Raw genomic sequence first — 16,553 nt, 5'->3', positions numbered from 1 at the left:
CCCCTAACCCCCCAGACAGAGGCAAAAACAAATAGTGAAAATGGGAGTCACCGGAAATGACGTAATTGAAAATGTTGATGATTTGGAGTTTTCGGCAGAGCATCCTGCTCCCTTTGCTTTCCCCAGCGAGTCCCATTATTTTCTAGGTCAGACATCTGGCAACTCACAGGTATAGCTATTTTTTAGGTAATTCCCTGAGTCAGCCCATGCAAGTGTCAGTTTCATTATTCCAGGGAATGGTGTTCTACTTGAAAGAAAATGACTTTTTACATTACAAAAGAAGATAAAATGTCAAGAATTGGATTCTATGTAACTGCAAATGATTAAGTTCAACGACACAATACTCACAACAAATACTTCACTCTGTTTTTATTTACAGGTACAAAAATACAAAAAGATTTTGGTAACAGCTTATTATTCCTTGTGTTTTTTTTTTCCTGTTACATACAAAAATGACTGTACCTTATTTACCAAATGTGGATACAGACTCGGCAGCAGCAGCAAAGAATGGGGTGGGGTGGGGTGGGGTTGCAGTCCCTGCTATTAATCTATGCCAGAAATGTATTAGAAAAAAGCAAAAAGTGTTTCTATAATGATTACTTATATACAATGAATGTGTTCTTAGCAGATTTGCCTAAAACTGAAGATGTCAATCACAATCCTTAACAAAAATGTATTTAATGTTTTTTCTACTAAATTCACCATTAAAGTCTAGTTGAATTTTTGTAGATAAATCATATGATACGCCTTTTCTACAGGCTTGTGATTCACCCCTAGGTTTTGTGACAACACAGAATCAACAATGTAAAAAAAGTGGCAAAATATTTAATACAATATATACAAGTTGATAATGCATGCAAAAAAATGTGTGATTCATTGGCCCTAGACATATTCATGGTCCTTACAATTCATGGCTCCTACACACACAGCCCTAGTATTCACAAGATCAATGCATGGTGGCCCCTCAATGAGTTTACAATGGACACTATTATAAAATGTATTTACCTGGAAATTGTTCCTTTATGTTTATTTTGTACATGATGTTTGCTCATTACAACCATCACCTGTTGTTCTACACAACATGCCCATAACAGTGGGCTGAGTCTGCAAGTAAAGCAGACCTGCTAATGTTAATTATATTAGGTACTGACATAATGGCTGGGGGGGTTGAATAAACACAAGAAGCTATTTCACATACAAAAAACCTCTCTCCCTCATACCCCCTCACTGTGAGATTATTCAGAGCTATTGTATCCTTTATACATAGCCTTTCTACAGGGAAATGTTTGTTACTCATATTTTCAGTGTAGGTGGAATAAGTCAAAAGTATATATTTTAAATAACATAAAGGTAAAGTAGTCGTTTGCAAACAAATACAATCCAGCAAATCTGGCAACAGATATATTTTGTATTATTTACGTACTTATTATTTTCAGAATGTTCATTATCTTTGTGTAACAACTTACAAGGCACAAATTGTAAATGTGGATGCATTTCAATGTAAATCACAAAAGCATTTGTGATAAAAATAGAAAACAAAATCTTTTTTGTGGATTTGTGCTGCAATCTTGTACCTCCAAGGTCATCTAGTAGGTGGAGCAACACGTTTTTTGCATCAAGCTCAGCTATAACTGTCTTTGCCAACATATATTTTCACATTAACAAATCTGTTATAATATATATATATTTTAACCTCTTGAAGAAAAGGCCAAGAGTTAAATGTATAATAAAAAATATTCATACTACTTAGAGCCTAAAAAAATGTCTGCATTTAAAAAAAACTAATCAATACCATTAAATTAGGTTTATGAATGTATTTGCTTTACATTTCGATTTCACGTTTGGTTGACTTAAACGCTCTGTGCCCCAGCATGAGGTTCCCATTTTTCTATCCCATATTATAAGTGATAGTCACTTTTCTCAACAGAAAGAACTTGCACGCAGGGAGATCTCATTGGATATATTTACAAAGCTCCTTATTTTTACATCTGAAAAGAAAATATAAGCTGTATACACCTAGTTTCTGGTAAAAAAATATTTTGATTAATAACTAGGAATTTAAATAAAGAAAAAAAAATGGAAGATTAAACTGGCCTTTTGATAACAGAAATAAACAACTTATGTCATTAAAAAAACAACATATTACTAATTTAATAGTTTTGCTGCACTTAAGACAGTCAAACTGACAGCTTAGAATTGGTAGTATTAGGATACGGCAAATCTTTGTTACCTATTTAGCTGCCAATAGAAGGCTGCAATGTATGGTGGATACATTACATACAGATATAGATGTTAAGTAATGGACCATTATGGTCTCATTGCCATCTGATTTACGCAGCTAATTGACATCTATAATTTACAAGAGCACTGGAACACAAATAATGGACGGCATGGAAGGGTGATTGGTATCTTCACTGTATGTTTGTAAGTCTATTAGAATCCTTATAGGAATGCTGTATTGTTAACCTGTCTAGCAGTCAACAAGGTCAGAACTACAATCATGGTTGTCCATGTAACTTTATTGACAAGACACAAAATGTTGATGTAAATGCACCATTCAATTTATTTGCTAACCTGTTGATCTTGTTTAAAAATCTGTAAATTCCCATACATCTCCAGTATTCATATATTTTGTACAAATATGTAAAGTGTCTATGAATTGTACCAAAAAAATAATCTATAAAATAAACAAAATTGTCTGGGTATTTACACATTGCCCTGCAAAGCTCCTATTCCCAGACAAGTAGACAGAAGTTCCAATGATTTAATACTGAGTACCAACTGCCAGATATGCAGCCGCATTGCATGAAGAGGCCAAAACAAGGAACCCCTTCATAAGAAAGTACCGTTCAATAGAAGAAAACGCACAACTTCATTAGCCTTAGACTTGTACCCGTCATAATACAGTACAGTATTGTAATACAATGCCAACTCCAGCATGGACGCCTGGTCTTATTTAACTGGCACATTAAATACTTTTTATGTTGCAAACGTGTGTCACTGTTCACATTTATATCCAGAGATAATCAAAGTGTTGAGACTGTGAACAACCTTCTATGCTTTTGAAATATTTCTTTGTAAATAATAAATACGTAATCACAGGAACAAAGTCCATTAAAAGAAGGAATTGCTTGAGACTGTAAAGTTTTAGTACTACACATTTTCAAGATTTGATAGCTCTTGGATTAAAAAGTGTAAGTTTTTTGTAAACCACTTTCCAATCTTTGAAATATTTCAGCATTTATGATTTTCTTTTCTTTTAGGAAAAAGAGCAAAGTAAAGCTCTGTAGGAACTGGATATCCACCTGGTACTTGCAGGCAACTTTGAGGAGAGAATATTTCCTCCATTACAACCAGAAGATTGAACTTGCAACCTTTCCCCCAGAAAATGCTTCACGACACCAACTTATGTTCTATGCACCTCTAAAAATCTGAATCTGTGTCCATTAATTCAGCATCCATGAGGTTTGCACGTGAATGCATTGGGGCAACTCCGGCTCTTCTGGTTTGAGTTCTTGCACCATAAGAGGTATGTCCCATGATTTGGGTATTGGGATTTCTATTTGCATAATGAAAGGCACCATCATGCCTGGGTGGAGGGATAAACCTAACGGTGCTCTGGTCTGCATATTGGGTCTCATCTGGGGAGTAAGGATGGGACATCACATTGTTGTTGGGGTATTTTCTGTATTCAAGTGAGCCATCCATGACCTCTTCAGAATACACACTTCCTTGGAGAGGGGGCCACTTCTTGTATGGCCTGGGCAGAGCCTCCTCAAGTTCTTGGGGATGTTTTGACTTTGTGACAAGGCATGGCTTCCCTGGCAATTTTGGAAGGCGTGGCACACCGCTTGACACCCGGCCAGGAAAGTGCTCCATGCCTGCGACCTCCTCCAGTGGACGTATTTCTTTCTTCCTCTTCTTCTTCTTCTTGCCAGCCTTCTTCTCAAGCCTTTGTGGAATGTCACTATCCATTATCCACATCATTTTTTCACGCTCTTCTGGTGGTACTGAAAAATAAGAAGACATAACTATCTCACCAAAATCATGCTAAGATTTTAAAAGGAAGACTAAATGCCTTGCAATTTCAAAATATTTATGTTGTCTTCAACAAAGGATACCAAAAAAACAACGTGAATTTGATAATAGAAGTTAACTGGAATTTTTTTTTAAATTGTATGTTCTACCAGAATCATGAAAGAAAACAAAATGAAGGGTTTCATGTCCCTTAAAATAATAATCTGACATGCATAAGGTTATTATGTATGAACAAAATGCAGTATTTCAGGTTGGAGATTTAAACTGTAATAGTACAATAGAGGATTAACCTCTTAATCTCAATATATAGAACCCATTATTGTTCCATCTAAACTAAGAAAACAAATTTAGTTTACTCATTGACATGGAACCCAGTAATTTTTGTGTGATTCAGAAAAGCTTGTAAAATTTACTGCTGTAATCAAATTTGTATGTTCAATTCCAGAACACTGCAGATTACTCACAACAGTCTACTAAACAACTTAAAGGGACATTAAACCCAACTTTTTTCTTTCATGATTCAGATAGAGAATACAATTTTAAACAACTTTCTAATTTACTTCTATTATCTAATTTGCTTCATTCTCTTGATATTCTTTCCTGAAAAGCATATCTAGATAGGCTCAGTAGCTTCTTATTGGTGGCTGCACATAGTTGCCTCATGTGATTGGCTCACCCATGTGTATTGCTATTTCTTTAACTAAGGATAGCTAAAGAGTGAAGCAAATTAGATAATAGAAGTAAATTGCAATGTTGTTTAAAATTATATTCTCTGTCTGAATAATGAAAGACAAATTTTGGGTTTAATGTCCCTTTAAACAAATCCCTAAACACAAGTCTGTTGGTGACCTTTACAATTTGAATGTTTAAAGAGGGGCTCTCTCTATTCTGTCAGTGAAAGACTCATTTATACAGAAAAACATTCAGGATTATCCTTATGACTAATAGAGGGGAGGGAACTGCCCCCAAAAAACAGGTAAGGCTCTCTCAACACAGTTACTGTTTTTATTTTTTTGTTAAATTGTGAAATGCTAAGCTCTTCAGTAACTCCCTGGGTCATTGTTTTGTTTAAATGTAATGTCTGAAGTGGAGCTTTAGACCCTTATTCTCTTCTACTCAACACTATGCAAAATGGGCAAGAGAGCATAGGTGTACTGAAGTATGAAATGTAGTACGAATTTAGCGCATGCACTGCAAATTACGACTACACATCTGTGCTTATACACATGCCTTCACACACACACACCAAACAGGTTCTAATGAGCAACATTTAAAACAAGGTCAGGAAGGTCCTAAAGATGCGCAGGGATACAGGATTTCTATATTGGTTAGGTGTACTCCATATGAGGATAAGTATTTTGAGAGAGAGAGAGTGATTTTATATTAATAGTAACAACATATAAAAAAAGAATGTTAAAGAATGAACTCTGCTAATTCCCAATAATATTTTTATTGTGGTTGGGAAGATCCTGCAGAAGTCTCTGATTAACTGAGGACATCTGCACAGACAATGACTATCACAGACAAACATACCTGGTGTGGCTACAGGTGTCACGGAAACGTCTTGGGGTAAGATGGCTCCTCTCCTGGCCACCATCTTTGTAACATGCTGAGCCCAGGCTGAGGACATATCTGCTGAAGGCTCGTTGATGTCAAAGTCCATGCCAGCTGGAGAAGACATTCGGAATTAGATAAAGTGCATGAATACTGCCATATTACAGACACTCTGTCAGATCAGAATTTAATTATCTCTGTTTTACTCTAAAATAGTCTTCAATATAGGGAAACACATTCAGGCACAAAACACATACAGCTTAGTAGACAGCGCCACATTAGAAATACCCAATCTATTTTTTTTTTTTTTTTTTTTAAATATACGCATTCCTTCTTAGTCAGTAAAAAGGCTAAAACTGCCTTATAGTACTTCACAAATACCATGGGTGTATAAAAGTTATCAAACACCCAGTGCTTGAATGGTGTTTGTTCAATATTTTCAATAAAATCCAATTTAGGGATAAAGTTTTTTACTTGATCCAGGATATACTTGGGTTGCTGCTCCTTAATTGCCCACCAGTGTTCACTCTCAGGCTTGGATAGAAATAAAATGAATTACTCTATAAAAGAGAAAAAATGGAGCGCATCCACAATCTAAGTGCAGCATCTTTAAAACAACACTTTATTTACAATACATAAAACGATATTCACTCACAAAGGTGCCCTCAATGAGGTATGTGCCTGCCTTTGAAAAACAATAACAATCCCACTCCAGCTGTGCAGTTACGTATTCGGGTCCACCCTGTATCTGCAGACAAATCTTGTCTCTATCCAGATCTTTTATGCAGGGGCCGGGGGGAACTAGTCAGTGCACTGCTATCAGGGATATATACATATAAGAGTAAATACTAATTAAATGGAGATCGTGTGACACTGTATGGGGTGAACGATTAGTATTTAGCTGGCTATAGTTCAGTCCCTGCAGTGTTCACACTCACTTCTCCTTTGGTGCGTTTATGGGCGTGGCCTTACGCGTTTCGCGGGCTAAGCCTCTGACGAAGCGGGGAGGAGCCCGTGAAACACTAAGGCCACACCCATAAACATACCGAAGGAGAAGTGAGTGTGAACACTGCAGGGACTGAACGATAGTCGGCTAAATACTAATCGTTCACCCCATACAGTGTCACACAATCTCCATTTATTTAGTATTTACTTGTATATGTTGGAGTGGGATTGTTATTGTTTTTCAAAGGCAGGCACATATGTTTGAGGGCACCTTTGTGAGTGAATATCGTTTTATGTATTATATAAATAAAGTGTTGTTTTAAAGATACTGCACTTAGATTGTGGATGTGCTCCATTTTTTCTCTTTTATAGAGTAATTCGTTTTACATTCAGGCACAAGATAATGAATTTGGTTCATGTTGAATAAAACTCTAGTGGGCTATAACATTTGTATCAGGCTTGCAGGCCTGTGTGTTTTCCTATTAATGTAGGAGTTGTCCTGATTAGCCTATTAGCGTTAGTAGGAAGTGGACAATGGATTGGATACGGCTGTATTAGTCAAATTTAAAATACTTTTTTTTTTTGCATGAAAGCTGTTTATTTTTTTATTTAAAATATAGCAGAAAGTGCATGCTTGTGTACGACTGAGCACAGAAATATTTTGTCTACTTTAATATGTTCTGTTTTGCATACTGGAGTGTATCAAATTGTTTACATCATAGCTAATTTACCTTTGTTTTGTCATTTAAAATAACTGCTTTTGTACCACATATACTTAAAATATGAATGCTTAAGTATTTTCTATAGAAGAGCTATGTAAACAAGAGAAGCAGGTAAGTTCCCAGTAGGGGTGGAAAAGATAGGTAATATTCTCCTTTTCAATTGCTCTCTCCAAGTATTGGCCATTGTGCAAAGACAGATATGATAAGAAGACAAATATATAGAGAAATAGATGAGATTAGGGGTCTGCTATTTCTGAAGGTTCAGCACATTTATATGGGCATGAGCTAGAGAATCATGGATTGAAAATTCAATCAGCAAAACATGCTATTTCATGTATAAAAATAAACCAACATGAGCAATTTTCCCACACAGTTGCCATAGCAAGCCTTTGGGAACTCATTAAAGGGACAATAAACCCAACATTTTATTTCATGATTCAGACAGAGAATACAAATTTAAACAACATTCAAATTTACTTCTATTATCTAATTTGCTTCATAATTTAGATATCCTTAGTTAAAGAAATAGCAATGCACATGGGCCAATCACACGAGGCATCTATGTGCAGCCACCACTCAGCAGCACCTGAGCCTATCTAGATATGATTTTCAGGAAAGCATATAAAGATATAAAAGAAAATTAGATAACAGAAGTAAATTAGAAAGTTGCTTAACATTGTATTCTCTATCTGAATAATGATAGAAAAAAAAATGGGTTTAATGTCCCTGTAAGGGGAAAACTATTTTTACAGTAAACTGCCCATTTAAGGCCAGTTTAGTCACTTGCCAGTAAGCACAATTCCCACTGTTGTATAGCAGTTCCACCTCACAAGCAGATTTTATTCCCCAGCACATTACATTTTATACATTAAATGAAAAATAAAAATAATATGTTTTAAAATATTCTCTTTTTAATGCAACAAAAAAAGAAAGAAAAAAAAAAGGGCAGATTTTTATTGCACCATTGCTTGATCAGAACCCTGTGCTTAAACACCATTAAAAGCTTAAAAGCCAGCAAGTAGATAATCCTGAGCCGAAAACATCTGGTGATTGGTGGCTACGCATGACACCTTTAATTCAATCCAAACCCAAACAAACACTCTTGCACCGTGCACAGCACAGCACATGTATAATAGCACATAAACACAAACGCACACACTCTCTCACATACACACTATGTCATACATGCTCAAACACAAAGACACTAACATTCTCTCATATACAAACACACACACTCTGTCCCACAAGCTCACACGCTCTGACACACACACACTTGCATACTCACTCTCACATACCAACACACACATACTCTCTCACAAACACACACTATGTCATACACCCTCAAACACAGACACTAACATTCTCTCATATACAAACACACACGCACTCTGTCGCACAAGCACGCATGCTCTGACACACACACTTACATACTCACTCTCACATACTAACACACACATACTCTCTCACACAAACACACTGTCATACACAAAGACACTAACATTCTCTCACATACAAACACACACGCACTGTCGCACACGCTCACACACTCACTCTCACATACTAACACACACTGTCATACACGCTCAAACACACAAAGACACTAACATTCTCTCACATACAAACACACAAGCACTCTGTTGCACACGCTAACACATACACACTCACATACTAATACACACACTATGTCATACACGCTCAAACACACAAAGACACTAACATTCTCTCACATACTAATAGACACACACACACTTTTTTTTCTCTTTTAAATGGTTTAATTTGGTAGCCAAATAGTGGCATCAAATAGGCCAAAATAGGCCTAGATCAATACCGTGGGTTGTATACTATAAAGGTTGTTATTCTGAAACGGTGTAAATTGAACCGTTGTAAAACGAGGGCCACCTGTGTGTGTGTGTGTGTGTATATATGTGTGTGTATATATGTGTGTGTATATATATATATATATATATATATATATATATATATATATATATATTTATAAATATATATATATATATATATATATATATATATATATATATATATATTTATAAATATATATATATATATATTTATAAATATATATATATATATATATATATATATATATATATATATATATACACACACACACACACATATATATATATATATACACACACACACACAGGTGGCCCTCGTTTTACAACGGTTCAATTTACATCGTTTCAGAATAACAACCTTTTTTCCAGTCATGTGACTGCTATTGAAAAGCATTGAGAAGCAGTGCATTTATTAAAATAGCCAGTAGGTGGAGCTGTCCTCTTGTGTTGCAGCAAAGCCAAGCAAGCTGAAATTAATCACTTTAACCAGACCAAAGCTATCGAGCAGATTTCAAAGGAACAAGATCTTCCTGTCTATAAATCAGTCCAGATTGGAATTCACAGAAAGAACTGTTTGCAGAAAAATGCAAGTGAAGTCTGTGTTGTGTGATTATTTTATTAGGTTTATAATGCAGTTTAGCAAATGTTTTTGTTAAATTAGAAGAAAAGGGGATTCAGTAGCACTACCTATAAAGTTTAGAAGCCTACACCTTCATTTTATTCATTAGCTTCGTAGCTATATATAGGGGTGAGTGGTGCTGTGTATTAAATTGTCAGAACCAAAATATGATGGGTTGAGAGCCCATCTTAGAATACACTGTTAGCACTCTTTGTAGGCATATAGAGCATGAGATAACCATGTTCAAAGTGAACTCCAAATGGTTAGAGAGGTCTCATTGAAATTAATAAAACATAAATTTTATTATATACACATAAAATCAGACTTAAAATATAGGGATGTGCAAATTAAAAACAAAAAACTCTTGGTAGGGTGATGAGATAAGTAATTTATTCCTCAATTGTGGAATTAAGTAGCAAAAAATATAAAAGTATACTAGGTATGACGATACCTGGGTATTCAATATTCAGTATTCTGAATACATATAAGCACACAATCAATCAGATAATTCTGTTTCCACTACTAGAGGTTAATTATTAGCTCTCTAATAGAGGCAATAATATTATACCTATATGAGGTTACACTAGTATAGTAGTGTCTAGTGAAACGTGGATTTAGAGAATCAGCATAATGAATTTCGTATTGATTTGGTGCTGAATTGGTAATTATTTATTGAACCCGGTACCAAACTTAACGGTCTCCAATTGTTTATTGTATGTTCCAAAAATGGTAAGATGTCATCACTATATTTGGATGCGTTTGCACCCTATAAATTTAAAGATAGTTACAAGATACCATAACAAATTTACCAGTCAGTGTGTTTGGTGCATACTTAGATATCTTAACATCAAATATTTGAGTAATATCTCATAGGGTTAATAACAGTTTGGAATTTGCATACTTAAGTATCTTATCATCAGATATTATCTCATAGGGTTAATAACAGTTTGGAATATATATCTGATTTATCAACCGAATTGATTTATAGTTTCCAAAATTTTTTGTATGTGTTATGGTTGAAATCACCTCTCTCTCACCTCACAATGTTTTTGCAAGTCTGCTATTTAGCTGTTTTTGAGGAACTATTGTAACAACTCTTATAGGATTGGTCACTAGAGGGGAACAAAAACCAATTACTATTTGGCTTTAATCTATAGTCATGTAGTTAAGTTATATTTCCAAATGAATTTGTGACTGAAACAGGTTATACTGTGACACCCTGTAAGGTATGTCTGGAGTGGTACAGCCACAGTCAGTTTAATTTGTTACACATTAACCACCAGTGGCTATATCGAGGTTCGCCTCAAAAAAACGTATGAGGGGCTGCTTATGCCTTAGTTATTCAAAGTAGCCACATGTATTATGACACCTAGGTTATTATAATTATATAGCCAACATCAAAGTTAAATAGGTGCAATCATAAGCATTGGTATACATATAGTGAGTCAGTGACACTAGGTAAAAACTGGTAACAAGTTATTATCAGTTGTGGCGCCAAACGCTAGCAAATTGTTTGCACCGATACTTAAATTCAAACTGCTCTGTAGGTAATACCTGTTGGATTTTAATATCAAGTTAAGTATGAGCAATTGTGGGTTTGTGTGCTGAGACCCAGCTTTGGACCAGGGTAGTGTATTAATGTTACTAGTATGCTAGTATACCCTAATATCTGACACTAACTCGGTGGCTAGCCGTTACCCCAATTGTCCGTGTAGTTGTCCGTTACCTCATTGCTGATAGCATTAAGACTGCTTGAATTAATAAATAACCGCTTGCCTAATAATTCCGGTTCTGAACCGAAGTAATTACATAGAAAGGTGAAATTATCAACACAATGTCCTTACAAAAAGTTTAAGCCCTAACAAACACAGGAGCTCCCTGACTCCTCACCAATTCCCTAACATGTTTCGCCGTTCTCGCGGCTTTCTCAAAGGGGGGGGGGGGGTGTAAATTAAATTAGGAATAAATTACTTATCTCATCACCCTACCAAGAGTTTTTTGTTTTTAATTTGCACATCCGTATATTTTAACTCTGATTTTATGTGTATATAATAAAAGTTATGTTTTATTAATTTCAATGAGACCTCTTTAACCATTTGGAGTTCACTTTGAACACAGTTATCTCAAGCTCTATATGCCTACAAAGAGTGCTAACAGTGTATTCTAAGATGGGCTCTCAACCCATCATATTTTGGTTTTTGTTAATTTAACTTAGTTTAATTATATATTCTTTGTTGTGGGATTATTTTATTAGGTTTATAATGCTGTTTAGCATTTAAAGTCTTCATTTCAAAGCTTTAAAAATAATGTATTAGGTCAGTGTTTTTCAACCAGTGTGCCGTGGCACACTAGTGTGCCCTGAGAGCTCCTCAGGTGTGCAGCGGCAGACTGACAACAGTGCGGGGGTGTTTGTGAATGAATGTCAATATGTCATGTATAGTTTGTAGGAGGCATGGCATGACAGCACAGTACAGTGTGTGTGTATATATATATATATATCCTGTATTAGGCTAGGCTACAATGTGTGATTTTGTACAATTTTGGGATGGTGGTGTGCTACAGGATTTTTTTATGTAAAAGTGTGCCACGGCAAAAAAAAGGTTGCAAATCACTGTATTAGGTGTTACTTATGACAATTCTGAGAGGGGCCTGGAACCTATCTCCCTCACTTCCCATTGACTTACATTATAAACTGGGTTTCAATTTACAACCATTCCTTCTGGAACCTAACCCAGGCATAAACTGAGGGCTACCTGTGTATATGTATATGTGTATATATATATATGTGTATATATATATATATATATATATATATATATATATATATATATATATATATATATATATATATTTCTCTCGTTAAGTGTATCCAGTCCACGGATCATCCATTACTTATGGGATATATTCTCCTTCCCAACAGGAAGTTGCAAGAGTCCACCCACAGCAAAGCTGCTATATAGCTCCTCCCCTAACTGCCATTACCAGTCATTCTCTTGCAAGTCTCAACATAGATAGGAGGTCGTGAGAGTCTGTGGTTTTTTATACTTAGTTTATTTCTTCAATCAAAAGTTTGTTATTTTTAAATGGCACCGGAGTGTGCTGTTTATCTCAGGCAGTATTTGGAAGAAGAATCTGCCTGCGTTTTTTCTATGATCTTAGCAGACGTAACTAAGATCCAGTTGCTGTTCTCACACATTCTGAGGAGTAAGGTACTTCAGAGGGGGAATGGCGTGCAGGTTTTCCTGCAAATAAGGTATGTGCAGTAAAATATTTTTCTAAGGAATGGAATTGACTAAGAAAATACTGCTGATACCGAAGTAATGCAAGTACAGCCTTTAAATGCAGTGAAAGCGACTGGTACCAGGCTGATTGATAGAGATATATGCTAAGGTATGTGCAGTAATATATTTTTCTAAGGAATGGAATTGACTAAGAAAATACTGCTGATACCGAAGTAATGTAAGTAAAGCCTTAAATGCAGTGATAGCGACTGGATCAGGCTTATTAATAGACATACATACTCTTATAAGAATGTGTTTTAAAACGTTTGCTGGCATGTTTAATCGTTTTTTAACATATGTTTGGTGATAAAACTTATTGGGGCCTAATTTTTCCACATGGCTGGCTTAAATTTTGCATAGAAACAGTTATAGGGAAGGTAATCCACAGCTCAGCTGTGGCAGTTTTGTTGTGTCTGTTTAAAAAAATGTCGTTTTTTTTTTTTTTTTTATCTGTTTTTTGCATTAAGGGGTTAATCATCCATTTGCAAGTGGGTGCAATGCTCTGTTAACTTATTACATGTACTGTAAAAATTTCGTTTAATTTACTGCCTTTTTTCACTGTTTTTCAAATTTTGACAAAATTTGTTTCTCTTAAAGGCACAGTAACGTTTGTTATATTTGCTTGTTAACTTGATTTAAAGTGTTTTCCAAGCTTACTAGTCTCTTTATTAGTTCTAACATGTCTAACATAGAGGAGGCTCTGTGTTTATTATGTTTAAAGCCATGGTGGAACCCCATTTTAGAATGTGTACCAGATGTACTGATTTCATGTTAAACAATAAAGATCATTTTTTGTATTTAAAAACATTATCACCAGAGGATTCTGTCGAGGGGGAAGTTATGCCGACTAACTCTCCCCACGTGTCAGACCCTTTGACTCCCGCTTTAGGGACTCGCGCTCAAATGGCGCCAAGTACATCAAGGGCACCCATAGCGTTTATTTTACCAGAGGATTCTGTCGAGGGGGAAGTTATGCCGACTAACTCTCCCCACGTGTCAGACCCTTTGACTCCCGCTCCAGGGACTCACGCTCAAATGGCGCCAAGTATATCAATGGCGCCCATAGCGTTTATTTTACAAGACATGGCAAAGGTTGTGTATAATACACTGGCAGCAGTATTAGTCAGACTACCTGAAATTAAAGGAAAGCAAAACAGCTCTGGGGGTAGATACAGAGCATACAGACGCTTTAAGAACCATGTCTGATACTACCTCACAATATGCTTAGTCTGTGGGTGATATTTGTGACTCAGGGAAGATGATTTAACCTGATTCTGATATTTCTACATTTAAAATTTATGCTTGAGAACCTCCACTTGTTGCTCAGGGAGGCTTTAGCTGCTCTGAATGAATGTGTACAATCGCAGTGCCAGAGAAATTGTGTAGACTGGATAAATAATATGCAGTGCCGGTGTGTACTTATGTTTTTCCAATACCTAAAGAGGTTTACTAAAATTTTTCATAAGGAATGGGATAGACCAGGTGTGCCGTTCTCTTCCCCTCCTATTTTTTAGAAGAATGTTTTCTAATAGTTGCCACCACACGGGACTTATGGCAGACAGTTCCTAAGGTGGAGAGAAGAGTTTCTACTCTAGCTAAGCGTACCACTACCTCTGGCGAGGACTGTTGTGCTTTTTTAGATCCAATGGATAAAAAATGTTTATTCAACAAGGTTTTATCCTGCAGCCCCTTGCACGCATTGCTCCTGTCACTGCTGCTGCGGCGTTCTGGTTTGAGTCTCTTGATGAGGCTTTACAGGCTCCATTGGATTAATATATTTGACAAGCTTAGAGCACTTAAGCTAGCCAATTCCTTTGTTTTCTGATGCCTTTGTTCCTTTGACTAGACTAACGGCTAAGAATTCTGTTTTTTACTATACTGGCCCGCAGAGCGCTATGGCTTATATCATGGTCAGCTGTCGTGACTTTAATAAATAAGCTACTTAACTTCCCTTCAAGGGGCAGACCCTATTCAGGCCTAGTTTGAAGGAGATTATTACTTATATCACTGGAGGAAAAGATCATGCCCTTCCTCAGGACAGGTCCAAATCAAGGGACAAAAAAGGCCTAATTTTCGTGCCTTTCGAAAATTCAAGGCAGGTGTGGCATCAACTTCCTCTAAGGCAAAATAAGAGGGAACTTTTGCTCAGTCCAAGGCGGTCTGGAGACAACCGGACCTGGAACAAAGATAAGCAGGTCAAGGAGCCTGCTGCTGCCTCTAAAACAGCATGAGGAACAGACCCCTATCTGGTAACGGATCCTATAGGGGGCAGACTTCATTCTTCGCCCAGGCGTGGGCAAGAGATACCCAGGATCCCTGGGCATTGGAAATTATACCCCAGAGATATCTTCTGGATTTCAAAGCTTTCCCCCCCAAAAAAGGGGAGTCACATTTATCTGCAAACCAGATAAAGAAAGAGACATTCTTGCATTGTGTACGTGACCCATTCAGTTCCAATAGAGGAACAGGGACACAGTTTTCCTCAAATCGGTTTGTGGTTCCCAAGGAAAGGAAACCTTCAGACCTATTTTGGATCTAAAAGATCTTAAACAAATTCTTTAGAATTCTATCATTTAAGATGGAAACTATTCGTACCATCTTAACTATGATCCAGGAGAGTCAATAGAGGACTACAATGGATTTGAAGGATGCTTATCCTCACATTACGATGCATAAAGATCACCATCGGTTTTTCAGGTTTGCTTTTCTAGACAGGCATTACCAGTTTGTAGCTCTTTCCTTTGGGTTAACTACAGCCCCTAGAATCTTTATGGAGGTTCTGGGGTCACTTTGGGGGTCCTTAGGCCGCGGGGCATAGAAGTGGCCCCTTATTTAGATGACATCCTGATACAGGCGTCAAACATCCAAGTTGCCAAGTCTCATACGGACGTAGTACTGGCATTTCTGAGATCGCATGGGTGGAAAGTGAACAAGGAAAGAGTTCTCTATCCCCAATATCAAGGGTTTCCCTCCTAGGGATTCTGATAGATTTTGTAGAAATTAAAATTTACCTGACGGAGTCCAGGTTGTCAAAGTTTCTAAATTTCTGCCGTGTTCTTCATTCCATCCGCGCCCTTTGGTGGCTCAGTACATGAATGTAATCGGCTTAATGGTAACGGCAAGGGACATAGTACCGTTTGCACGCCTACATTTCAGACCACTGAAACTATGCATGCTCAGCCAGAGGAACAGGGATTACACAGATTTGTTCTCCTGTTAAATCCGGACCAAGAAACCAGAGATTCTCTTCTCTGGTGACTATCTCGGGTCCATCTGTCCAAGGGTATGACCTTCCGCAGGTCAGATGGGACAATTGTTACAACAGATGCCAGCCTTTTAGGTTGGGATACAGTCTGGAACTCCCTGAAGGCTCAGGGACAGTGGACTCAGGAGGAGACCCTCCTTCTAATGAATATTCTGGAACTGGGAGCGATATTCCATGCTCTTCAGACTTGGCCTCAGTTAGCAACTCTGAGGTACATCATATTTCAGTCGGACAATATCACAACTGTGGCTTACATCAACCATCAAGGGG

General features: G+C 36.8%; 1 protein-coding gene across 1 annotated transcript in view; it reads right to left on the bottom strand.

The window, feature by feature from the left end:
• Positions 1-352: 352 nt before the first annotated feature.
• Positions 353-16,553, bottom strand: part of SMO (smoothened, frizzled class receptor) — a 56,406-nt gene continuing 40,205 nt past the window's right edge. Inside the window, exons 11-12 of the mRNA XM_053716363.1 lie at positions 5,572-5,706; positions 353-4,010 (exon numbers count right to left, since the gene is read on the bottom strand). Coding sequence (XP_053572338.1) covers positions 3,424-4,010; positions 5,572-5,706 — 722 coding nt within the window. The 3' untranslated portion in view covers positions 353-3,423. The remainder of the gene's footprint in view (positions 4,011-5,571; positions 5,707-16,553) is intronic.

The sequence above is a fragment of the Bombina bombina genome, chromosome 6, assembly GCF_027579735.1.
Source record: "Bombina bombina isolate aBomBom1 chromosome 6, aBomBom1.pri, whole genome shotgun sequence".
NCBI classification, from domain to species: Eukaryota; Metazoa; Chordata; class Amphibia; order Anura; family Bombinatoridae; genus Bombina; species Bombina bombina.
This window is presented reverse-complemented; position numbering and strand designations above follow the sequence as displayed.